Raw genomic sequence first — 27,454 nt, forward strand, 5'->3', positions numbered from 1 at the left:
TCTGCTCAGACCCCTGCCAGCACTGTTCCTCAACCTCCACTGGAGTCCATGGATCTCTCTGCTGTTCCTGATGTGTATCATGACCTGGCATCCGTTTTCTGCAAACACAGAGCTACCTCTCTTCCTCCTCACCGGCCATATGACTGCGCCATTGACCTCCAGCCAGGAGCCCCTCTCCCTAACAGTCGCCTGTACAATCTCTCCCGCCCGGAGACGGAGGCTATGGAGAACTACATTCGGGACTCCTTGGCGGCAGGTATTATTCGTCCTTCCTCGTCACCTGTAGGAGCGGGATTCTTTTTTGTTGGGAAAAAGGATAAGACCCTCAGACCCTGTATTGATTTCCGTGGACTTAACAACATCACCATTAAGAACAAATATTCTCTGCCTTTAATTAATTCAGCTTTTCCCCTCCTTCATGGTGCAACTATCTTTACGAAACTGGATCTACGAAATGCGTATCACCTGGTGCGCATTCGTAAAGGCGATGAATGGAAGACTGCCTTCAACACACCCTTGGGACATTTTGAGTATCTGGTTATGCCTTTTGGTTTGTCTAATGCCCCTGCTGTTTTTCAGGCACTAGTGAATGATGTCCTTCGGGACATGTTGAATCGTTTTGTTTTTGTCTATCTGGATGATATCCTGATTTACTCAAAGTCCTCCCAGGAACATGAACTGCATGTGCGCCAGGTGTTGCAAAGGTTGTTGGAAAACAAACTATTTGTGAAGATGGAGAAATGTGAATTTCATGTGTCTGAAACCTCTTTTTTGGGTTACATAATAGCTCAGGGGGAGTTGCGGATGGACCCAGCTAAGATCTCTGCTGTCACGGACTGGCCAGCCCCTCCACCCGCAAACAACTTCAACGATTCCTGGGGTTTTGCGAACTTCTACAGGAGGTTCATCAAAGACTACAGCCGCATTGCTGCGCCACTCACCGCTCTCACCTCCATCTCACTACCGTTCGCTTGGAATGAAGGGGCCGAATCAGCGTTCAAAGAGATGAAACATCGCTTTGCCTCGGCTCCCATTCTGATGCAGCCTGACCCCGACCGCCAGTTTGTCGTGGAGGTGGACGCATCCGACACTGGGGTAGGTGCGGTGTTGTCACAACGTTCACCTGAAGATAACAAACTGCATCCCTGTGCTTTTCTTTCACGAAAACGTTCTCAGGCAGAGAGGAATTATGATGTTGGCAATCGTGAACTGCTCGCCGTTAAGCTGGCTCTCGAGGAGTGGCGGCATTGGTTGGAGGGGGCGGAACAACCCTTCATCGTTTGGACGGATCATAAAAATCTTGCATACATCCAGTCAGCGAAGCAGCTCAATCCCCGTCAAGCCAGGTGGGCACTATTTTTTGGTAGATTCAATTTTTCCCTGTCTTACTGTCCTGGGTCACGCAACGTCAAGCCTGACGCCCTGTCTCGTGTTCATTCTGCTGTTGATACTGGTAGTAACCCTGAAACCATATTGCCTCCTACCTGCAGTATTGCTGCCATTACATGTGACATCGAAGGGATTGTTAGACAGGCTCAACATCTACAAGCTGACCCTGGGAGCGGTCCTCCTAACCGGTTGTTTGTCCCTGAGTCTGTTCGCTCCCAGGTACTTCAGTGGGCTCACTCGTCTCCCCTTACCTGTCACCCTGGAGTTACTCGGACCCTTGACTTTTTGCGACGGAAGTTCTGGCCCAGGATGGAGGCGGACACTCGAGCCTTCATTGCTGCTTGTACGGTATGTGCACGAAGTAAGAACTCCACCCAGGCCAGCGCTGGTCATCTACGACCTCTGCCAATACCCAGCCGTCCCTGGTCCCACATTGCATTGGATTTTGTCACTGGACTTCCCCCCTCGTCTGGAAAGACTGTCATTCTTACTGTAATTGATCGTTTTTCTAAGTTTGCTCATTTTTTGGCCCTACCTAAACTGCCCACTGCCAAAGAAACTGCTGATATTTTGGTTGAATATGTGTTCCACTCTCATGGTCTACCCACTGATATTGTCTCTGACAGGGGTCCCCAGTTTGTCTCCCAGGTATGGAAAGCTTTCTGTAAAGCTTTGGGCATCACATCCAGCCTGTCCTCTGGATATCACCCCCAGACCAACGGGCAAACCGAGAGAGCGAACCAGGAGATGGAGACCGCTCTCCGTGTGTCACAGGGTCTAACCCTGGGTCATGGAGCTCCATGCTCCCCTGGGTGGAATATGCTCATAACACCTTGACTAACGCTTCCTCTGGTTTGTCTCCCTTTCTGTGTGCTCTTGGTTATCAACCTCCCCTGTTCCCTTCTCAAGAGAGGGAACTGGCGGTACCCTCGGTGCAGTCCCACATGCGCCGCTGCTTCAAGGTCTGGAGGAAGGCCAGGGTAGCTCTGTCCCGAGCTTCGTCGTACATGCAGAGGCAAGCCAACCGTCACCGGTCCCAGGCTCCCGGTTACTCTCCTGGTCAAGAGGTATGGCTTAAGTCACGTGATCTTCCATTAAAAGTGGAATCTAAGAAGATGGCGCCGCGTTTTATAGGACCGTTTAAAATACTGTCTATTGTTAACCCCTGCGCGGTTAAACTACAGCTTCCTGCCTCCCTACGGGTTCATTCCACTTTTCATGTGTCCCAGATTAAGCCTGTGTCTGTTAGCCCTCTGTGCCCGCCCTCTCGTCCCCCTCCTCCGCCCAGGGTCGTGGGTGGGGGTCCTGTCTACACTGTCCGGCGACTTCTGGATGTTCGCCGCCGGGGTCGTGGTTTCCAGTACCTGGTGGATTGGGAGGGTTATGGTCCTGAGGAACGTTCCTGGGTTCCCAGGAGCTTCATTGTGGATCCTGCTCTGGTCCGTGATTTTCATCGGTTACATCCTGATAAACCCTGTCGGCCACCGGGTGGCGTCCGTAGAGGGGGGGGTACTGTTAGGCCTACTGCTGCTAGGTAGCTCTCTCTCTCTGCTCTCCCCCTCCCCTCTGTCTGTTCTTAATTGCAGGAGTGAAGTCTGGGGAGTCAGGGTTCCAGCTGCAGCTCATTCACCATAATCACCTCAGCCTTAAAGACCCAGTCAAACTTGCCACTCATCGTCAGATCATAGTCAAGACGACCATGTAAGTCTCGCTGCTGACTCAACCTGCTTGTTTTCGCTCTTTGTGTTTTTGGCCGGTTCTATTTATATTTCTCCTGTGCCACAGATTATTGGAACCTGACTCCTGCCTCCGCTTCACTCCTGCCACCACCATCCTGCTTTCCACTACTGGACCTCACATTTGGACTCACCACGGACACTAGGACGTTACGGTACCACTCCTGCTCAGAACCCTGGATCTGTTACCCTCCCTGTAGACCTGGACTTGCCCTTCCCCTATTTTTGGAAACCTGGACAATTTAACTTTGAAATATACCTGTTAAACCTTCTCTGGCTCGGTGTAGTTGTCTGCATTTGGGTTCATATTCAGTTTAAATCGTGACAACATAGGGACAAAGATCGTACCTTTTGGAAAAATGTCCTCTGGTCTGATGAAACAAAAATGTACCTGTTTGGCCATAATGACCATCGTTATGTTTGGAGAAAAAAGGGGGATGCTTGCAAGCCGAAGAACACCATCCCAACCGTGAAGCACGGGGGTGGCAGCATCATGCTGTGGGGGTGCTTTGCTGCAGGAGGGACTGGTGCACTTCACAAAATAGATGGCATCATGAGGATGGAAAATTATGTGGATATATTGAAGCAACATCTCAAGATATCAGTCAGGAAGTTAAAGCTGGGTCGCAAATGGGTCTTCCAAATGGACAATGACCCCAAGCATACTTCCAAAGTTGTGGCAAAATGGCTTAAGGACAACAAAGTCAAGGTATTGGAGTGGCCATCACAAAGCCCTGACCTCATTCCTATAGAACATTTGTGGGCAGAACTGAAAGAGCGTGTGCGAACAAGGAGGCCTACAAACCTGACTCAGTTACACCAGCTCTGTCAGGAGGAATGGTCCAAAATTCACCCAACTTATTGTGGGAAAATTGTGGAAGGCTACCTGAAACGTTTGACCCAAGTTAAACAATTTAAAGGCAATGCTACCAAATACTAATTGAGTGTATGTAAACTTCTGACCCACTGGGAATGTGATGAAAGAAATAAAAGCTGAAATAAATCATTCTCACTACTATTATTCTGACATTTCACATTCTTAAAATAAAGTGGTGATCCTAACTGACGTAAAACAGGGAATTTTTACTTGGATTAAATGTCAGGAATTGTGAAAAACTGTGTTTTAATGTATTTGGCTAAGGTGTATGTAAACATCCGACATCAACTGTACATATCCTTTTTTTGAAATATATTTCCCTTTATTACTTTCCAACCCCACCACCCCTTCCCTAATTGGAGTAAACTGGTGAACAACAATGCTTAGGCCTCTACTTCCAGCTTATATATACTATATACATTTTACAATTATTATATTTTGTTTGTTTTTACTCCTGAACTTCCTCTACCCTCAACCTCTCTGATCATTTTCATGATGTCCATCTGGTTTGCTTCTATATGCCATATCTTTCTAACTGTGCTCTTTCACAAAAGCTCTCAACCTATAACCTATATACTTATTATGGACACAGTATGCTTACATTATTAGTTATCTTGTTGTTATTAGTTGTTGTTATTTGTTATTAGTCCCATCCTTCAATTCCATTCAACACAACCCATCTATCTCTTAACACCTTCCATATTGGATTTCTATTTGCCATATATTTTTCAACTGTACTGTGATGTTTTACACAATTTCTGAACCTTTCTATTCTCATTGTTTCTACAGATTGTAAATTGAAAATAAACATTTTTGCTAAAAGTATTATTATATTATTAATCGATTGACTATGACTTTTCAGATCACCCAGTAATGCTATCTGCAGGGTTAGCTCCAGGTAAATATTGCAATCCTATAGCCATTCCTGGACCTGTGTCCAAAAACAAGCTACAAATGGACAGTACCAAAACAAATGATCTAAAGATTCTGTCTCTTCGCAGAAAAATCTGCAGAGCTGAGAAGATTGTATCCCCCATATGAATAACATTATATTGGTAGCAAGAGTTTTATATAATAATTTAAATTGAAAAACTATAGGTTTTGAATCCGGCCTTGTTTTCCGTATCAGTTCATAAAGCCATGGGATCGGTACGTCAACAATCTCTTCCCAACTATATTGCAATCTTTATGGGACGGCTGTCAATCCTTTGGTCCTTAAATGAAACTGGTATACTTTTTTATGTATCACAGTTTTCTTTAACCAATTATGTTCTTTAATGCAAGGCCGACAGACAAGTTCCTTACTTTTTCCCCCTTCCACTTTCCTCTTCCATTTATTTAATTTGGTTGTATGATGACCTTGTTAATGTTGTTCCTTCAATTTTGTTCCTCATATTTCTCAAAGGACAAAGCTGTTTATGTGTGTTCCCTTGTCTCCACTGTCACATCCCTTGATGCGTGTAAACGGAGCATCTATTTCAGGGATGGGCAACTCCAGTCCTCGGGGCCTGATTGGTTTCCCCAGCCCCAGATAACACATTTGACTCCAATAATCAACTGCTCATGGGCTTCAGTTTAGAATGCAATTAGTTTAATCAGTTGTGTTTGCTAGGGATGGAGAAAAAGTGTGACACCACTCCGGCCTCCAAGGACTGGAATTGTCCATCCCTGATCTAAATGGTAGGACCAGTACCAGACCTGAATGAATGTGTCTGTTTTGAATATTCACGGATACAGAATGATGTGGTTGATAGCAGAGACGTCATGCCCATAGGGGGCACAGGGTCACTTGCATTTTACATTTTTTACATTTTAGTCATTTAGCATGCACTCTTATCCAGAGCGACTTACAGTTAGTGAGTGCATACATTTTCATACTTGCCCCCTCAGATTTGTGATGTTAAAATGTATCCTGTTGTCTTTTCTCTGTCATACTACTAACTAAGTTAGATAGGTTCCCAATCTCCCAAACTAATAACTACACTGAACAAAAATATGAATGCAACATGTAAAGTGTTGGTCCCATGTTTCATGAGCTAAAATAAAACATCCCAGAAATGTTCCATACGCACAAAAGTGTATTTATCCTTTGCCAAGATAATACATCCACCTGATAAATGTGGCATATCAAGAAGCTGATGAAATGGCATGATCATTACACAGGTGCACCTTGTGCTGGGAACAATAAAAGGACACCCTAAACCTTACAATTTTGTCACACAACACAATGCCACAGATGTTTCAAGTTTTGAGGGAGCGGGCAATTAACTTACTGACTGCAGGAATGTCCACCAGAGCTGTTGCGAGAGAAGTTTATGTTACTTTCTCTACCATAATCCGAGGTGGCTTTAGAGAATTTGGCAGTACGTCTAACTGGCCTCACGACCGCAGACCAGTTGTAAGGCAGCGTGTGGGCGAGCAGTTTGCTGATGTCAACGTTGTGAATAGAGTACCCCATGGTGGCAGTGGGGTTATGGTATGGGCAGGCATAAGCTACGGACAATGAACACAATTGCATTTTATCGATGACAATTTGAATACACAGAGATACCGTGGGATACTGTGCGTGCACAAAGTGAGTGTGCAACATGTATATAATTATTGCTTGTTGTTCTTCATAGTTACTACTATTGCCTATTGTAAGTTGCCTCTCTGTGTTTACTGTGTTGTGTAATACTCTGCAGGCAGCATTATGCCATTAATACAGCCCTTCCTTTGTTAATAGCGTTGTTGCTCTACTTGTGCTATCAGTTATTGTGCATATTCATTACCCCTGTTATCTGTCCATTACAGGACCACTATCATTCCACTACCTTTCCATGTCCATTTCATCCGTGTGTGTCAATAAAGTATCCTTCAACGTAACTCTGAGATTGCCTTATTCCCCTCTTACTGGGGAAGGTGATAGCGCAACCTGGTCTCAGAACATTTCGTGTTATTCTGTATGTACAAAACTTTCATCAAGGCAAAGGGTGGCTACTTTGAAGAATCTCAAATCTCAAATATATTTTGATTTGTTTAACACTTTTTTGGATACTACATGATGCCATATGTTTTATTTGATAGATTTGATGTCTTCACTATTATTCTACAATGTAGACAATACACAAGACAAATAGGAGGAGGAACTATCCACCACACTGGGAGAGAGAAGGAGTGACCTCAGTCGAACACACAGCCAGAAAGAGGCATTAGATATAGGAGAGGAGGAGGTTATCCCGGATGCCATCCCCCCTGCTCCTGTGAGCAAGGAAGGAGAGGGGAAGCCTTCTGATCAGGCCAATGGGCAGGCAGAGGAAGAGGTCATCCTGATAGTGATTCACACCCAGAGAGAGACAGACAACCCATACAACCTCTTGGCTGAGATGAACCACACAGAGGTAGAGGCAGAGGGCCTTCAAGGCTAGCCAGTCAGCCTGCCTGCTCTGATCCTCAAGTAAATTGTATTCAAATTCATATTCATTAAAGATTTTTAGTCAAGACTTGAAAAGTGCCATTTATTTCAAATGATAATTATTCAGTGTCTGCAACCCTCAAGAACAAGGGTGAGTGTGGGTCACCCTTTTACTGGGCAAACACAACTTGCATATCGTCATAGACTAGGCCGAAACGTTAATCTTTTAACCTTGCTTGAATAAAACAATGCATTTTTAATAGTGAGCAAGAGTTGAGCTTTTCCTTTTCTATGATGATTAAAGTTTTTGGTTGCACCTCGACTCAACGTTGGTTGAGCGCCCTCCACTTTTTTGTCAAATAATACATTAAAAAAAAAATGTAATAAGTAAATTATTAAAAGCATTAAAATTGGGATTGGGATGTTTCCCACTTATTTACACAACCTACTCCACAAAGTTTAGAGAAATGTTCTGAAATTAATTAAGAAGTAAACAGAAGAAAAGCTAAATTGAAGGCAACTATAATGCAAAGAATTTAATGGTCTCTGTGTCATGAGCACTCTCTCTCCCTGGTAGCAACATTAATTGCATTCAATTATCTTCCACTCTGCTCACCTCCCTCTCTCTACTCAGCCTAACTAGCTCCACCTGCCCTGCTCTGCTCTTGTTACCTGGCCAGCTGCACTGCATTTCCCACTCACCATCCTCACCTTGCCTCACTCTGTTCTAATTACTCTGCCAGCTGAACTGCATTTCCCCACTACCTCTCCCAGTATATCAAGCCCTGTTTTTCAGCCAAGCGCTGTCAGATCGTCTTCAAACCCGGACCAGTAACCTGCCTGTCTGCGCTCTGACTCCTGTTTGTGATACCGATCCTTTCTTGACTGCCTCCTTGTTCTACTGCCCCGTCTATCCCAACCTGCCTTCTGGACCTCGACTACTCTCCGATCTTCAGCCCCTCCGGTCTCCGACCACCAGATGAGCGTGCCCAGACGTTTCACCACCCTCAGCCCGATACGCCGCTCCATCACTGGGGAACACACACACTAAGCACTTGGACTGGACACCCCCGGACATTTGGTGACCCCCCGGAGCACAGGTACCCACAGGAGGACCCTGAAAGACCCCTGACACCCCTGGGACTCCTCTTCCGCCTGTAACCTTGAATAAAGAACTCTGAATTTGAACTTGCGCTCTTGGGTCCTCTTCTGTTCGTGACAGAACGATCTGACCATCATGGACCCAGCGCACTCCCCGACCATCGATGGAGGAAGAGCCAGAGAGGACTGCCCTACAGCGACTGGAACGCTCTGAGGAGACATAAATCGGATGGCTGGCGACATCGCTTCCCTTCTCCAGCTATTCAACCAGCAGCAACAACAGTTCCAACTGCAGCAACAACAGCTAGCCCAAGCCCTGCAACTACTCTCAAGCCTGGCTACTCCACCTGCACCCCCCTGGTCCTTTTGTTCCTGTACCACCGATACTCCTTCATCCCTCCGCTGGAGGTCCCAATGCTGCAGGCCCGGCAGTGCTGCCACCAGATCCCCACGCTCCTGAACCAAGGATTGGGAACCCGGAACGTTTTGATGGCAACCAGAAGCAAGTAAGACCATTCTTGAGCAGCTGCCGAATCCAGTTTGCACTACAGCCCAGGACTTTCTCAACAGAGGGAGCCAAGGTGGGGGTATGTCATCACACATCTCACCGGTCGAGCTCGGTTGTAGGGGAACGAGCGGAATTCGACCGGCAAACCCCAGCCTGTGCCTCCTTCCAGTGCCTTTGAGGAGGAGATGTTAAAGGTCTTTGACCTAGGCTCGCCAACAGCCGAAGCGTCACAAGCTCTGCTCACCATCCGTCAGGGCAATCGGACAGTGGCAGACTTCTCCATTGACTTTCGGCACCCTGGCCAGTCAAAGCTCGTTTAACCCAGAGGCACTGGTGCAAGCCTTCCTCCATAGCCTGGCCGGACTATATCAAGGGACGAAGCTTGTTTCCCATGACCCGCCCTCAACGCTTGAGGCCGCCATTGACCTTGCCGTCGCATGGACCGTATACAGACCCGGAGGAGGGAGAAGGGCCGTCTCAGTCAACCTGCCATCCGTACTCGGGTCGATACCGCTTCTGTCCAGCCCCTGCCTGTCAAGTCCCATAGCCAACTCAATCAGCCTGAGCCCATGGAGATTGGCCGTGCCTCTCTGACTCCCGAGGAGCGGCGGCGCCGTCTAAGCTCCAACCTTTGCCTCTACTGTGGTGGCGAGAATCACCGTGTCGCTACTTGTCCGGCAAAAGCCGCAGCTCACCAGGTGTAGGGGAGATCCGGGTGAGCTCAACAAGCCTTCAGTCTCCCTCCATCCGAAAGACCCTGCTTCATCTCCGCCTTCAGCTTTCTGACAAGACTCATACATTGGCCGCCCTTGTGGATTCCGGAGCCGAAGCAAACATCATGGACCCTGAGCTTGCACAGCAACTGGGCGTGAACCATCATCAACTGACACAACCCATTCCTGCACGAGCCCTGGATGGGCATCATCTTGGCACTGTCACTCATATCTCCGCCCCTGTGACAATCCTGCTGTCAGGAAACCACCAGAGTCCATCCAGTTTCACCTCCTACACTCACCTGGCCAACCACTCATTCTTGGATACCCGTGGCTCCGTCAGCACAACCCCCACATCGACTGGGAGACAGGAACAGTCCGTGAGTGGGGAAGGAGTTGTCACCAGACCTGTTTAAGGGGGGCCACCCTGCCCGTTCACCGGGAGGGATCTAGCGCTACCTCCGACATATCCAATGTTCCGGCCTGTTACCACAGCCTGAAAGAGGTGTTCAACAAATCCAAGGCGACATCTCTACCCCCACACAGACCCTATGACTGCGCGATTGATCTCCTGCCTGGCACAGCACCTCCCAAGGGTCGTCTGTATTCACTGTCAGCCCCGGAAAGAAAGGCCATGGAGGACTACATTAATGACTCTCTTGCCTCCGGGATAATTAGACTCGTCTTCCTCCCGCAGGAGCGGGATTCTTCTTTGTCGGCAAGAAGGACGGTTCTCTTCGTCCATGCATAGATTACCGGGGTCTGAACGACATCACGGTTAAGAATCGCTACCCACTGCCCTTACTTTCGTCTGCCTTCGAACTGCTGCAGGGAGCCACTGTATTCACTAAGCTGGACCTTCGCAATGCCTACCATCTGGTGCGGATGAGGGAGGAGACGAATGGAAGACAGCGTTCAACACACCAACCGGCCACTATGAATATCTCGTCATGCCCTTCGGCCTCACCAATGCCCCAGCAGTTTTTCAAGCCCTAGTGAATGATATCCTCAGGGACATGCTAAATACGTTCGTATTTGTGTACCTTGACGATATTTTAATATTCTCAAAGACTCTGTCAGAACACACGCACCACGTCCGGTTGGTCCTGCGCCGCCTGCTGGAGAACTCTCTTTTCGTGAAGGCAGAGAAGTGCGAGTTCCATGCCAAGACCGTTTCATTCCTGGGGTATGTGGTGACCGAGGGCAGCATTCAGATGGATCTCACGAAGGTGTCGGCTGTCACTTCCTGGCCAGTTCCTGAGTCTCGGAAGAAGTTGCAACAGTTCCTGGGCTTTGCCAACTTTTATAGGAGATTCATCAGAAACTATAGCACAGTGGCTGCACCCCTCACGGCGCTAACCAGCACTAAACAACCGTACCAATGGACATCAGCTGCTGATAAGGCCTTCAATATCCTCAAGACATGTTTCACTTCTGCTCCCATCCTCCAGATGCCAGATGCAGCAAGGCAGTTTGTGGTGGAGGTAGATGCTTCGGACGTGGGAGTGGGTGCAGTGCTTTCTCAAAGAGCAGCTGAGGATGGCAAGATGCACCCCTGTGCCTTCTACTCCCGTCGGCTAACCCCGCCGAATGCAACTACGACATTGGGAACCGCGAGCTGTTGGCTGTCAAGCTCGCCCTTGAAGAATGGCGGCACTGGTTAGAGGGGTCAAAGGAACCATTCGTGAGTGTGGACAGACCACAAGAACCTGGAGTATATCCAAACAGCCAGGAGGCTGAACTCCCGTCAACAGCGGTGGTCTCTGTTCTTACGCGCTTCAATTTCACGCTCTCCCTACCGCCCGGGATCTCGCAACATCAAACCTGATGCTCTTTCCCCGGATGTTTCAGAGGGACGAGACCACCGCCATGACAGCTCCCATTCTTCCCAGCCACTTGGTCGTAGCGGCCTCACCTGGGAGATCGAGAAGCAGGTCATGGAGGCTCTTCGGGACCAGCCAGGTCCAAGCACCAGCGCCCCCAACCGTCTGTTTGTTCCAGCAAATCTCAGGTCACCTGTGATTCAGTGGGGGCACGAATCCCCGCCTGGCCTGTCATCCCGGCATCACTGCACCCTTCATCTGGTCCATTGCCAGTGTTCTGGTGGCGGGGGATGAGACGGGATGTCCGAGAATTCATCCGAGCTTGTCCCACTCTGTAAATCGAAACAAGACTCCCAACCAGCCTCCTGCTGGGTTGCTGCAACCCCTACTCATACCCAAGAGGCCCTGGTCCCACGTTTCACTGGACTTTGTTACGGGCCTGCCGCCCTCTGACGGACACACAGTCATCCTTACCATTGTTGACCGCTTTAGTAAGATGACCCACTTCGTGCCCCTTCCCAAACTACCCTCTGCTAAAGAGACCTCCCAGGTGGTCCTGGAACATGTGTTTCGTATCCATGGCCTACCCAGGATATAGTGTCAGACCCGGGGCCCGCAATTCTCAGCAACCTTTTGGAAGGAGTTCTGTCATCTCCTTGGGGCCACCGCCAGCCTATCGTCTGGATTCCACCCGCAGTCAAACGGCCAGACTGAACGCATGAACCAGGAGCTGGAGAAGGCACTGAGGTGTGTGGCTTCCCAAAATCCCCGGGCCTGGGCTCAACACCTGCTCTGGGTGGAATATGCCCATAATTCACTCACCAGTTCCTCCACCGGGCTCTCCCCCTTTCAGTGTGTCTACGGGTATCAACCTCCACTGTTTGCCAGCCAGGAGGCGGATGCCACCTGTCCGTCTGCTCTGCGTATGCCCGCCGCTGCCGCCGCACTTGGGCCCAGGCTCGCACTGTGCTCCTGAAGTCTGGAACCAGCCACGCCGTCGGTGCCAACCGACGGAGGACCCCAGCACCTACTTACCGGGTTGGTCAGAAGGTCTGGCTGTCTGCCCGGGATCTGCCGCTGCGGGTTGTATCACGAAAGCTGGCCCCTCGCTTCATTGGTCCTTTTCCTGTGCAGAAAGTCATCAGTCCAACGGCGGTCCGACTTCAGTTGCCGCTTCCATGCGGGTCCACCCCCACCTTCCACGTCTCCAAGGTCAAGCCGGTCCATGAAAGTCCCCTGGTCCCTGCAGCTCCGGCGCCACCTCCTCCGCGCCTCGTAGATGGCGGTCCTGTCTTCACCGTCCGGCGGCTGCTCCGCTCTAGGCGAAGGGGTAGGGGTCTCCAGTACCTCGTTGATTGGGAGGGATATGGTCCAGAGGAGAGGACCTGGATCCCGGCCAGGAGGATAGTGGACCGGACCCTTATCACTGACTTCCACCGACTACATCCTGATCAGCCTGCAATCCGTAGGGGCCGTCCAAGAGGGGTTCCTAGCCGTCCGGCCCGCCCTGCTCCTGTCTCAGTGCCTGTCCTGTCTCCCCGACCGTGACCCTCCAGCTCCTTCTGAGGATGAGGAGATTCACTCGACCGCTCGGAGGAGTTCTGACCCGCCGCCTGCTCCCCTCCACCCTCCCGGCATGATGTTGTTCTTGGGACTTCTGGGGCCGTCCCTTGGAGGGGGGTCCTGTCATGAGCACCTCTCTCTCCCTGGTAGCAACATTAATTGCATTCAATTATCTTCCACTCTGCTCACCTCCCTCTCTCTACTCAGCCTAACTAGCTCCACCTGCCCTGCTCTGCTCTTGTTACCTGGCCAGCTGCACTGCATTTCCCACTCACCATCCTCACCTTGCCTCACTCTGTTCTAATTACTCTGCCAGCTGAACTGCATTTCCCCACTACCTCTCCCAGTATATCAAGCCCTGTTTTTCAGCCAAGCGCTGTCAGATCGTCTTCAAACCCGGACCAGTAACCTGCCTGTCTGCGCTCTGACTCCTGTTTGTGATACCGATCCTTTCTTGACTGCCTCCTTGTTCTACTGCCCCGTCTATCCCAACCTGCCTTCTGGACCTCGACTACTCTCCGATCTTCAGCCCCTCCGGTCTCCGACCACCAGATGAGCGTGCCCAGACGTTTCACCACCCTCAGCCCGATACGCCGCTCCATCACTGGGGAACACACACTAAGCACTTGGACTGGACACCCCGGACATTTGGTGACCCCCGGAGCACAGGTACCCACAGGAGGACCCTGAAAGACCCCTGACACCCCTGGGACTCCTCTTCCCGCCTGTAACCTTGAATAAAGAACTCTGAATTTGAACTTGCGCTCTTGGGTCCTCTTCTGTTCGTGACACTCTGGTTCAATCCTGTTTCTGAAGGTCTCATGAATAATTAATATTTTTCCTCCTCTTCCTTGTGGCAGGCGCAGCAGCACACTGCCCTCCAAAGCCTGCAAAAAAATCGCCGGACTGCCCCTTTCCTCGCCCTGAATGGAACATCCAAGGTCACATCCTTGTTGACATGTGGGGTGACGTCCGGGGTGACCACAGCAACATCATCTGGAAAGGGAAAAAAGAGGGACAGAATGTAAATAAATGCAAACCGTAGGTTCTAAACACTGGCCAGTTGAAAGACTCTACTAAGATGTCATGACAAACGCCACCTGTCAGAGTGCTTTCTATAAGTCTTACTCACCTGCTTGGATGTCAGATGGCAGAGTGGCCACCGTGAGAGGCTTTTCTTCAGGTGTGACATCCACAACCTCCAAGAGGGAAGAAGCCGGGTCTGCATCTATATTAGGGGTGATGTCCACAACCTCCAGGTGGGTAGAAGCCGGGTCTGCCTCTGTGTTAGGGGTGACGAACACAACCTCCAAGTGGGAAGAAACGGGTTCTTCCTCTGTGGTAGGTGTGATTTCCACAACCTCCTGGTGGGAAGAAGCCGGGACTGCCTCTGTGTTAGGGGTGATGTCCACAACAATACGGTGTGAGGAAGCAGGGCCTGGCTCTATGTTAGGGGTGATTTCCACAACCTCCATGTGGGAAGAAACCGGGTCTGCCTCTTTGTTAGGGGTGATGTCCACAACCACTACGTAGGAAGACGCTGGGTCTGGCTCTGTGTTAGGGGTGATGTCCAAAAGCTCCAGGTGGGGAGAAGCAGGGTCTGCCTCTATGTTAGGGGTGGTGTCCACAACCTCCTGATAGGAAGAAGCCGGGTCTGCCTCTGTGTTAGCGGTGATGTCCACAACCTTCAGGTGGGAAGAAGTGGGTTCTGCCTCTGTGTTAGGGATGATGTCCACAAGCTCCAAGTGGAAAGAAACCGGGTCTGCCTCTGTGTTAGGGGTGATGTCCACAATCTCCAGGTGGGAAGAAGATAGGTCTGCCTCTGTGTTAGGAGTGATTTCCACAACCACTAGGTGGGAAGAAACCGGGTCAGTCTCTGTGTTAGGGGTGATGTCCACAACCTCCAGTTGGGAAGATGCCAGGTCTGCCTCTGTGTTAGGAGTGATTTCCACAACCACTAGGTGGGAAGAAACCGGGTCAGTCTCTGTGTTAGGGGTGATGTCCATAACCTCCAGGTGTGAAGAAGCCGGGTATGCCTCTGCGTTAGGGGTGATGTCCACAACCTTCAGGTGGTTAGATGCTGGGTGTGCCTCTGTGTTAGGGGTGATGTCCACTACAACTAGGTGGGAATAAACCGGGTCTGACTCTGTGTTAGGGGTGATGTCCACAACCTTCAGGTGGGAAGAAGCCAGGTCTGCCTCTTTTTTAGTGGTGATGTCCATAACCTCCAGGTGGGAAGAAGCCGGGTATGCCTCTGCATTAAGGGGGATGTCCACAACCTCCAGGTGAGAAGAAGTCGGGTCTGCCTCTATGTTAGGGGTGATGTCCATTACCACTAGGAGGGAAGAAACCGGGTCTGACTCTGTGTTAGGGTTAATGTCCACAACCTCCAGGTGAGACGAAGCCGGGTCTGTCTCTGTTTTAGGGGGGATATCCACAATTTCCAGGTGGGAGGAAGCTGGGTCTGCCTCCGTGTTAGGGGTCATGTCCACAACCTCCAGTTGGGTAGAAGCCAGGTGTGCCTCTGTGTTAGGGGTGAAGTCCACAACCTCTAGGTGGGAAGAAGCCAGGTTTGCTTCTTTGTTATGGGTGATGTCCACAACCTCCAGGTGGGAAGAAGCCAGGTGTGCCTCTTTGTTAGGGGTGATGTCCACAACCTTCAGGTGGGAAGAAGCCGGGTCTGCCTCTTTGATAGGGGTGATGTCCACAACCTTAAGGTGAGAAGAAGCCAGTTCTGCCTCTGTGTTATGGGGGATTTCCACAACCTCCAGGTGGGAAGAAGCTGGGTCTGCCTCTGTGTTAGGGGTTACAATTACAATCCTGATGGGATCAACTTCTACAAGTCACCAAGATGTCATGACAAAAGCCATCTGTCAGAGTGCTCACTATCAGTGCTACTCACCTGATTGGATATCAGCTGGTTGTGTGGCGGAGACGGCCACCAAGAGGACAGGGGGAACTTGTAGTGTGTCTGCAGGGGGCTGGAAGTAGCTCTGCACCTCGTCCGCCACAAAGGCACAGACAGAGCTCATACAAAAAGGGGTATTGTGGTCATCCAGGGAGAAGGACTGGCTGATTCTCCCGAGGATTGACCGCAAAGAGTCAAAAGCAGCAGCCCGGGAGAAAAGGGTGTGAGGAGAAGAGGCCTTCAATATGCTAGAGAGCTTCTCCTCTACGGCCACCACCATACTTACGGCCATTCCGCTTAGGAGGATGGGGTGCTCTGAATGGCCTTCCTCTGGCTGAAGCCACAGGGCCAGGGGGATCCTGGGCACCAGCTCCACCACCACATGGGATGGGCTGAGCAGGTTGCTACGGGGATCATTGGACAGCCCATCCAGAATTCTCCTCACAGCTCTCTCCACGATGCTGTGGACCTTAGGGTTGCTGAAATCAACAAAAAGGAGAAGAGAAAGCTAAACGATGTGCAATATTCACACATAGAACACTGCCCTAGTCTTTTTCTGCATAGCTCCAGTTGTGTAGATGAATGAAGCAAGCCGTATGCGGGGCAGTACATGGAACTCACATGTCAGCGCCAGCTGGAGAGGTGGGGTTTATGGAGCTGCGGAGCTTGCAGACAGCCTTGTGCTCCATGTCCATCATTTTTAGGGAGGTGTTTACTTCCCAGGTCTGCCGTAGGAAACAGGAAGTCCCATTAGTGTAATTTCACAACAGATATATTATGCTGTGCTAACTAGTTGTTTAAAGGCTAGAAAATAGCTCACTGACTGATAGTCTAAGTCTCTAACTCTCATTCTCTTACCAGCCGAGCGAGTTCGTTCCCCTCCTCCAGGGTTTCCTTACACACCCTTCAAATAAAACAATAGCAATTCAACTTTCCTGGCTTCCTATTTTTCTGTTGTTTATTTTACCCAGAGAATGGCAGTGAAGGTGAGAACTGACGTGGTACTCACCTCTCCCTAAGGGATTTTTTGCCTTGAGACACCAGCCAGTCGCTCATGTGCTCCAAGGTGACATGGGGCGAGACCTGGCCTCGACTCTGGAGCAGCAGATAGTGGACCATGAGCTTCTTCTGCAAGATGAGGTAAGGTGTGAGACCGTGCCACTAAAGACCATGTAATGTGCTTTCAGAAGGGCCTCTCGCAACATTTCACAACTGCTCATGCCTCACAATTTGCAAAAAATATTAGGAACTCTTATGACCATCTTCTCTAAACTGTCTTGAAATAAAAGTCTTGTTTTGGGATTTAATCTATCTCTTTTTTTCTGTTGTTCCTGTTTTTGTGAAATTAATATTACCTATTTATTGTAATATGCTTCCTCCCAGCAGGCCTGCAGAGTCTGAAAATAAAGACTGCTTCTACAGAATTCCTTTGAAGATAATTAAAATAATGATGCTTTATTAGGCACATTATGCACAGGCATTTACGGTATGCTAAAAGGTATATCTCCTAAGATTACCTTTGTGGGATCATAAGTGAACTCCGGAAAGCTCCCAACGCTATCCATGGTCAGATGGGGACGAAATGCAGCGCTATAGATATACGGGATGGTCTAGAGATAACAGGAATGACTTAAAGTCGCGAGAATTGAGTTGTAGGCGATTTTTGGTTATGTTTGGCGCAAAATACGTTTACATTCTATTGCCATGGAGAAATTGAATTTGTAGAACCTGTATGAATGCGTTTGCTTCTATGTCTTTATTTCGTGAAAGATTAAGCTCTTTATTTTGTCATAATGTGTGTATGAGGACGTTGGAGCCTGTTCGGATTCATGACACGGTTATCCAGGTGCATGTTGCATAGACCTACTAATCAAACTTTGGCTTACAAGTTAAATGAAATGTGTATATACTGTATATCATTCTTGCTTGTTGTTCTTTATAGTTACTACTATTTCCTATTGTAAGTTGCCTCTCTGTGTTTACTGTGTTGTGTAATACTCTGCAGGTAGCATTATGCCATTAATACAGCCCTTCCTTTGTTAATAGCGTTGTTGCTCTACTTGTGCTATCAGTTATTGTGCATATTCATTACCCCTGTTATCTGCCCATTACAAGACCACTATCATTCCACTACCTTTCCATGTCCATTTCATCTGTGTGTGTCAATAAAGTATCCTTGAATGTAACTCTGAGGTTGCCTTTTTCCCCTCTTACAGGGGGAGGTGATAGCGCAACCTGGTCTCAGAACATTTAGTATTATTCTGTATGTAAATCAGATTTGGTATGATATGCTATGTTTTGTATGGTATGTATTAATTAGTGAATGTCCATCACCCATTTCGTATAATATGTTCAGAATTACAATTCATATTATACTGTATGTTATGAATTTGCAAAACATACAATATGTTACGAATTTGCAAATCGCATGATAAGAATTCTAGCTAGGTGGCTAACGTTAGCTAGCTGGCTAACATTAGCTAGGCTAGGGGTTAGGGTTTAGGGTTAAGGTTAGGGTTAAATTTAGGAGTTAGGTTAAAGGGTTAAGGTTAGGGTTAGAGGAGGGATTAGCTCAAAGGGTTAAGGTTAGGGTTAGTTAACATGCTTAGTAGTTGCAAAATTAGCTAAGAATAAGTAAGTAGTTAAAAAGTTAGCTATAGTTAGCTAAAATGCTAAAGTTGGCTGTGATGAGATTCGAACTCGCAACCTTTGGGTTGCTAGACATTGCGTTATATGCCAACCCATCCACACCAACCAACCAACCACCCTACTTTCATTTTTGCCTTAAGTAACCATCTGTCTTATGTAACCATAACAAACATAACATATAATACCAAATTGTAGTGTCCCGGTCCCCGGATTTACATTTATGATGTTACGTCTAGTCTATGAGACCAGGCTGGCTAGCGGGTCACAGATCAGCCCAAATGGAGTCTCTCTCTTTCACTCTTAGGTGTGGTGCTGGCTCTGGCTGCATGTGCCTACGTGCTACTGGGCCTTGTCATCCTGCTGTTGAAGAGGAAGCTCCAGAGAGACCAGGAGTCAGCTGAGGGTGTGGAGCTTGAAAAACACCCAGCCATGGTGCTCTATAAACAGATTAAAACAGACTTGATGAGTTTGGTTGGAGCTGCACTCTGTTAAGAACTTAAGAACCACTCAAGATTCCATCTAAGAGGACCCTGCTGGAGAGTTCCATGGTTGTCTCCATAGTGATTGGTTCGCTGTGGTTCCTATGGTGCGTTTCGAGTTCTTCGGCCCAGCCCTACCCATTTTCTATGGGTGCATCTCAAAAGACAGTTGTCTAGTGCAGCACTACTTTTAACAATAACCATCTGCTGGGTTAAAGGTTATTTGTCTCAACAACTGTTGTTTTAAGAAGTTGGTGTTCTTGTTTTCTGCTCTTGTTTTCCAGTATTTCCAATATTATTATTATGATGATTACAACTATTACTGTAATGAACATTAGTCACCACTTGGTGACAGCACAGAGCTGATGTGGTCATGTCTGTCATAATATTTGATCAAAAAGAGCCTCACGCCTTTATTTGGCCAAAGAATAATTGTTACATGAGACATTCAGAATGTGCCTGGTGTCCTTTTTCATGTTTGCATGCATGTATCTTTCCTCAGTTCTTGTTTCAAGAACTAAGTATGAACGCCATATTGTTAGCACATCACAACTTTGATAGACTCATAAAATTATATAATACATGTATTTTCTCTCTTTGCTCTGTCATCGTTGTCTCTCCACCTCCCACTCGTTCACACCCCAGACTCCTTCATCACCTCTTTCTCTCCTTATCCAATCTCCTTAACCCACCCTTTCACTCTCTTTCAATTCACCAGATCATCAGTAACACTCTCAACAGTCTCATGTTCATCCATTAGGCATTAGAAACATCTCACAATAACCATGATGCATTATCTTAAAATAAAACTTATGTAATGTAAAATTGTCTGAGAGAGAAATCATATTATCTCATGGAACTTTAGAATTATATAAATATAAGGACATCATGGTAGAACTCTGACAGTTTTGGGTCAAACGCTTCCATAAATGGGGTGTGTGTGGTTGAGGATCACTGGGGAGACTTGGGGAGAATCCTGCATCCAGCAGGCCTAGCTAAACCACAGGTGGGCGTCAGTCACTTCTCCCCTAACTCAGGCCTGTGGGTAAAACTCTACACCTAACTAGGAGCCTGTCTCTGTCTGTCTCTGTCTGCAGACACCCTATGGGGCATGTCGGTGGTGGTGTAGGCAGAGTCTCTGAGGAGAGGACTCTGAGTAATCAGAGTCTGAGCGCAAACAACCTCAGAGCCAGTCATGATAGCAACTTCCATGGAGTTTGACTTGAACTATACTGAACAAAAAAATTAACTCAACATGCAACAATTTCAACGGTTTTACTGAGTTACAGTTCATATAAGGAAATCAGTCAATTAAATGAATTCAATAGGCCCTAATCTATGGATTTCACATGACTGGGCAGGGGCGCAGCCATGGGTGGGCATAGGCCCACCCACTTGGGAGCCAGGCCCACACACTGGGTAGCCAGGCCCAGCCAATCAGAATGAGTTTTTCCCCACAAAAGGGCATTATTACAGACAGAAATACTCTTCAGTTTCATCAGCTGTCCCGGTGGCTGGTCTCAGATGATCCCACAGGTGAAGAAGCCAGATGTGGAGGTCCTTGGCTGGAGTGGTTACACATGGTCTGCGGTTGTGAGGCCAGTTGGACGTACTGTCAAATTCTTTAAAATTACGTTGGAGGAGGTTTATGGTAGAGAAATTAACATTCAATTCTCTGGCAACAGCTCTGGTGGACATTCCTGCAGTCAGCATGCCAAATGCACATCTGTGGCATTATTTTGTGTGACAAAACTGCATATTTTAGAGTGGCTTTTTATTGTCCTCAGCACAAGGTGCACCTGTGTAATTATAATGCTGTTTAATCAGCTTCTTGATATGCCACACCTGTCAGGTGGATGGATTATCTTGGCAAAGGAGAAATGCTAACAAGGATGTAAACAAATTTGTGCACAAAAAACTTGAGAGAAGTACGTTTTTTGTGCGCATGGAACATTTCTGGGAACTTTTATTTCAGCTCATGGAACATTGGACCAACACTTCACATGTTGCGTTTATATTTTTGTTCAGCATAGTTACTGTGGAATTCCCTTTTTCCTACTACCTTCATTTCACCTCTTAAATCATTCCCCTCTCACCAGATGAGTGGGTTGTGGAGCGTGTAGACTAGGTACTGGAGACCAGGTAGTGGGATGGAGGAGAAGTGGGTGACATGATGAGGTATTGATAGGACATACTAATTCTTAGAGAAATCTCCATACACTCACCAGTAACTAAATTTGAAAATGAACTGGGGGTGAAACCTAGTTCCTGAACCCATTATCCGCAATATTGTAGATGTTATCTCCTTTATCCGCAATATTGTAGTTGTTATCCCATCATTTTGCCAAGAGGTTACCTCCATTATTGGAGGTACCTACAAACTAACTTTGTGCGCTAAGAACTTAATGCAATATTTTGATGTAAAATGAATGTGTGGTTTCTGCCCCGGCTGTGTTGTCTCCCACAGTGTGAGTTTACAGCAGACCAGTCCAACCACAGCCGCCGATGACGCTGATGATGAGAATGACGAAGATGATGATGTATGTGTGGAGTAGGTGACTCTTGCTGTGGATTCGAGTTTCTTTAAGTGAACCTCATCCCTGATAATGGAAACGCAGGACTATATTTGGAGGGGGTGATGTCACAAGTGGTTGACGGTGAAGCCTATATCTGTGTGAGCGTGTGTGTATGTGTGACAGTCTTAGAAACCACTGTCAGTAGCCGTGTCTGTCTTTGGAACCACTGGCAATTGGGTTTAACTACTGAGGGTGAGTTAACCAGACCATTAGGATGCATATTTGAACTGAGAGAGTTGGAGACCAGGACACCTTACATTATACTATCCCAAGTCTTTTTCTCTCTTTTCCCTGTGGAGTTGAGTGTAGGCTATTGTGTGGCTTGTCTTTTTGGTGGTCTTTGGTTTGCATGGTTCTCTAGACTACAGAACTTGTACTGTTTCTGCTGTCGTTCTATTCTAAAGTGTTCTAGTAGCATACACTGAACATATTTGATGGGTGTAGGTTACAGTATTCACAGGCATGTGCATCCCTCTACTCCTGTAATTCGATGGCATGTGTGATTATTGACTGTCCATCTTTTATTTTCATGCAGGGATCCTGCGTGCACGATGTATCACCTGAAGCGGCCCGTGTTCCTTCTGGTGCCTCTCGTGCTGCTGCGCTGTGTCGCCACCGCCCCTAGCAACAGGTGAGAGCGAAAAGCTGCCTCAGTTATTTCCGTTATTTCTGAGTGCCACTTCTGTGATGTACAATTACAAGTGTCGTGCAGTGTCGTCCAAAGTTAAATAGTCACTAGGAAGCGGGTTTAATTTCGCAGGTGAATTAATCACTCAACTGATATAGCACCGGTTTTAAGCTGTGCGTAATTTGGATCATCCATCTTGAACCGTAAGAAATCAATTAACGACGTGGGTAGTCTAACTCTAATATCGGCTAATGACATTGATGAGATCATTGAGATGAATATCCATTGCAATCGTGACATCCGAGAGGTCGGGTTTTGTCTTGCCAAGGCAGAGACAGGAATATGTGGATCGCGTAAAAGTGATCAAGTGGGCACTGGAGGGGGACTAGTGGCCACTCCATTGCGCCCTCGAGAATTGAGCTGATGTTTTGAAGTGGGCATCAGTCACCGGTCGGAGTGACGGTTTGGCTCTTTTCTCATTTTGATTCAGGTACTTCACCTCATCTAGCGAGCAGGAAAGCGCGCTCCTGGACAGAGAAGGCTGGCTCGTGCCCGGGATCGTCTCCAACCCCTTCCTCGGCCTCATTGGCGCGCGGCTGCAGAGAGGGCTCACATCTGTCAACAGGTAAGGTTGCACCTTATTATATAAGTTGCACCTCTTTTATTGATTTGTTGATTGAGTGCAAATGTTGATAATTTTGTGGACAAAACACTGTACATTTTTTTATAATAATCTACTCCTTATTGTTTAGTAAATGGGTCCACAGCCTTTATTTAATTTATTCAACTCGTCAGTCAAAATATGCTGAAATATTATCTGAACTGAACATTTATAGTTGGCCCAAATATTAGCTCCAACTTAAGAAAAATCTAGGTTAGGGACACCCACACATTCAAATAGTGCTTTTAACATACAATGTTTTCAACCTACATATTTGACACACATTTACATAAACATGATTATATTGTGCATGTTCATACAGTAATTATTATTCAACATGTCCTCACCTGGGATTTGAACTCACAACCTCTTGGTTCACGGCATTCCTATCTTCCTGCTACACCACCATGTATAAATGAACATTCACAATGCCATCATGTATGTCAACATGTATGAAATACGTATATAGGTTAAAAACATTGTATGTTAAAAGCACTGTGTGTGTGGGTGTCCCTAACCACATTTTTACCTACGTTTTCTCAAGTTGGAGCTCAGTTTGGGTAAACAAAAAAATGTAAGTTCAGCTAACACTTTGACTGAAAGTTGAGTAAACAAAACAAAAGTATGTGGAACCAGTAACTAAATTATTATTTTTTACAGTGAAGATTCATGTGGATCAGAATTTGTGGGAAGAACAATCACCTAATATTTCAATTGATAGTGATAAGAATATTATAAATCAAATTAAATAATAGTGATCTTAATAATAATACTAGTTTATTGCTATTACTATTATTGTTACTAGTAGCTGCAGTAGGGATATTATCATATTAGTATCATATAGTAGGCTATTGTTATGGTGGCTATTTTTATCTACTTACCTACAGTATGTCTGGTAGGCCAATAACTTTGCTGCATTTTCCTGATCTATACCACTCTATAAATGTTTAGATAAGTAATGCAAAATTTGTTTGAGATATTGGATTAATTGATTGCCATACTCCTATATCCCATCAGCCACCACATAGAGAAAAGGAAGTGCAACACGGCTACCTGTGTGACGCAGCGACTGGCCGACTTCCTGACCCGCTCCAGCAACACCATCGGCACTGTGTACGCCCCCACCAACGTAGGCTCCAGCACCTACGGGAAACGGGATCTACTGCAGCCTCCCAGCTATCTGCCTCTCTAGTGATGCATGGGTTCAAGCCCACTGATGTAGGATATGCTCAGCTGAAATGACCACACCACCATGTAAAGGCCAATGTATACTTCTCAAAACAACAATGATGGTTATGTATCATTAACTTTAGTTTTTGGTTATTTTATAAACTTCAGAAAAAAACAGTGCCTTTTGGTATAGAATAATAATAAAGAAGGATTTGTTACACAAATCCGACTAGAGGCTGAGATACTAGTCTCTGTTCTGTGAGCCTAACTGGTTCAACTCAACACTAACCCCACAATGGCATGTGAATAAAATGTGATGTAAAAAAACAAACAAAAAAAAACAAGTAGGGCATATAAAATACAAGTTTTGTCCTTCTGTTTGTCTGTTGTGTTGGTTATTTGTTTTTTGTAATAAAGTTGAAAGATTTTTGAAAGACGTTGGTTTCACTGCACATCATTAATAGTTTCAGTCATGCAGATGCAATGTTGAGTTATTTTATATCTTAAATAAAGCATTAACTTATCATGAACAAACTATTATGCTTATGAATACTTATAAATGAAAGGCAACATGTAGACTCAATGAGGCATACATATTATACACACAGGCATACAGTATAATACATGAGTTACACAACAGATATATGTAATTTCAGGTATTGGAGGGGGAAGGTGTGACGCACTACATTAACCTGTGTTTGAAAAAATAGCACAGAGGTTAATTTAGCTGATGATGCCATACACAGACCAGCCATTAAGCCCCCAAACATGGCTGACACTGTGTGATAGGGGTCAGAGGTGTGTCAAACTCTTTATATGAATAACACGCATATAGCCTACCTCTAGGATAATGTACATCAAGAGTAGTCAATTAGACAGGGGTAATTCACATTGACGGAGATGTTGTTGATGCATTGCAATACTGATTGCTGATGAGAGTTGTCTATCTGTGACAATACCACAGATGACACTTTGAACTACTCCATTATACTCTCTCTCTCTTGCTCTCTCTCTCTCTCTCTCTCTCTCTCTCTCTCTCTCTCTCTCTCTCTCTCTCACCATCCAGCCATCCATCCAGCCAGCTCGGCAGTCAGGCAGGCTGCCATCTCTCATACCACATCACCATATTCCTTCCATTTAGAGATCATTGCTTGCTGCTAACAGCAAGTTGGACATGTCTTTTAACAGCACTCCAGAATAAAAAAAATAGGCCCTTCCAAACAGCTCATACATTTTTTATAAATATATCAATATCACGGCAGGGAGGGACAGAGTATGTATGAGTGAAATAACCAATTCAGTGCGGCTATAGCACCTCCAGGCACCACAGGTTGAGCATTCGTTTGTCAAATATAACCATGTGTCTGCATGATTAAACAGTATAGAGATGCCAAGTGCAACCTTTGCTTTTCAGGCCATCTTTGTTAGTTTGCCTCAATGGCCATTTACAGTTTTTCTCGATTGCTAAGACACATTTCTTGAAAGCTGCTCTCCTTTTCTCTTAACTGTGAACACAAAACCCAATTTTCAAGCTACATTCACAAAACCTCAGACTGTTCTTGCAAAACCAAACTTTCACCTCAAAACCGTTCAATCTGTGCTCAAAACTGAACTATGTTGTCAAATCGTGCCCCGAGTCAATCAAAATTAAAAACACTACTGAACAGTCACTAAACACTACGTAGAAAAATAGAAAACACAATGCTCAGGACATGAAGCTGGAGAAATAAATGTTTATTGTTCACTGTAGGCTAAATGCATGTTGCAAAACAAAAAAAACCTGTGCATTTAGCACTTGTACAAAAAGACAAAACAGAAATCTTGTGCATTTACATGTAGCACTTGTAAAAACAAACAGAAATCTTATGCGTTTGCCACTTGTGTACAGTAAGCCCATGTAAAAATAAAGTACAAAAATATACAAATAAGTGCATTACTCAGCCACAGCATCATGTCTCCGTACTGGGTCAGGCCACAGGACTTCATCCACATCACAGGCCACATTTTGTCTGGCCAGGCAACGGGGGAAAACACCCTGGCATGCCGTATCCAGGCTTGGCATGCCTCCACACCTATGTCACCACAGGCAAGTCCCATGGCTTGCAGGAGATTTACCCTGGTGTAAGGTTGGCGTTCATATACCTTCCACCGCCATGAGGAGAATAATTCCTCAATGGGGTTTAGGAAAGGGGAGTACGGTGGAAGGCAAAGATTGATAAAACCTTGGTTCATATTGTACCACTCTCTAACCTGGAGGGCTCTGTGAAAACTCACATTGTCCCAAACAACAACATAGATGGGATGCTCATCCTGCTGCCCTAACAAAGCATCTCGCATGTGATTGAGGAAAATGAGGAGCTGGTGAGTGTTGTAGGGCCCCAGGTTGGCATGATGGTGGACAACCCCATGATTGCTGATGGCAGCACATAATGTGACATTGCCACCACGCTGCCCAGGAACACCAACAATGGCCCGATGGCCAATCACATTACGGCCTCTCCTTCTCCTTTTGGTGAGATTAAACCCAGCTTCATCCATGTAGATGTATTGATGGGGTCTTTCCATTGCATCCAGTTGAAAAACCCTCTGTAGAAATAGATATAGTTTTGTAAGTGATACGGAAAAAGTGATTTAGGCCACTACAGTAAATCACTACTTAGAGTAATCAACATTGAATGTGTCTGGATATATGCCAACCTGTACATACTGGAATCTTTGCTCTTTGACTCTGTCTGAGTTGCGATCAAAGGGCACTCTGTATAGCTGTTTCATGCGCAGTCTGTTGCGCTTGAGGACACGATCAACAGTAGAGAGGCTGACACTGTTGATACCCTCAAAATTTAAATGGTCCTCAATGATCTTCTGCTGAATTTCGCTCAGTTTAATGGCATTGTTCTCACGGACCATATCAACAATTAGGGTCTCTTGGTGTGGGGAGAACATACTTGTCCTCCCACCCCCATGTGGCAGTCTTTCAATTCTACAAAAAGAGAACATGGAGTTACAAAAAATATACATGGAATACTAGGCCTACAAACAGTTAGACCAACCCTCCATTACAATACTACAGTACATTGTTACAGTGATGTACTGAAACATATATTTACTTACAGTATACTGTGGTACAGTATATAGTATGTCATACAGTAATTGCTGTCAACATTTACATACTGTACTATAATGTCAAAAAAAGGTAATTACCTGTTCTCTTCTCTAAATCTTCGGATTATGGTGGACACAGTGAATCTACTGATGTTTGGTTGTACCCTTTGTCCAGCC

General features: G+C 46.5%; 1 protein-coding gene across 1 annotated transcript; it reads left to right on the top strand.

Annotated features, from left to right (window-relative positions):
- The first annotated feature begins 22,267 nt into the window (after window positions 1-22,267).
- On the top strand, window positions 22,268-24,347 carry LOC121542527 (calcitonin gene-related peptide 1). Its single transcript, XM_041851924.1, has 3 exons — window positions 22,268-22,347; window positions 22,835-22,969; window positions 24,023-24,347. Exons 1-3 carry the CDS (start codon window positions 22,268-22,270, stop codon window positions 24,195-24,197), a joined length of 390 nt encoding a protein of 129 aa, XP_041707858.1. The 3' UTR covers window positions 24,198-24,347.
- Window positions 24,348-27,454: the final 3,107 nt, after the last annotated feature.

The sequence above is a fragment of the Coregonus clupeaformis genome, chromosome 28, assembly GCF_020615455.1.
Source record: "Coregonus clupeaformis isolate EN_2021a chromosome 28, ASM2061545v1, whole genome shotgun sequence".
NCBI classification, from domain to species: domain Eukaryota; kingdom Metazoa; phylum Chordata; class Actinopteri; order Salmoniformes; family Salmonidae; genus Coregonus; species Coregonus clupeaformis.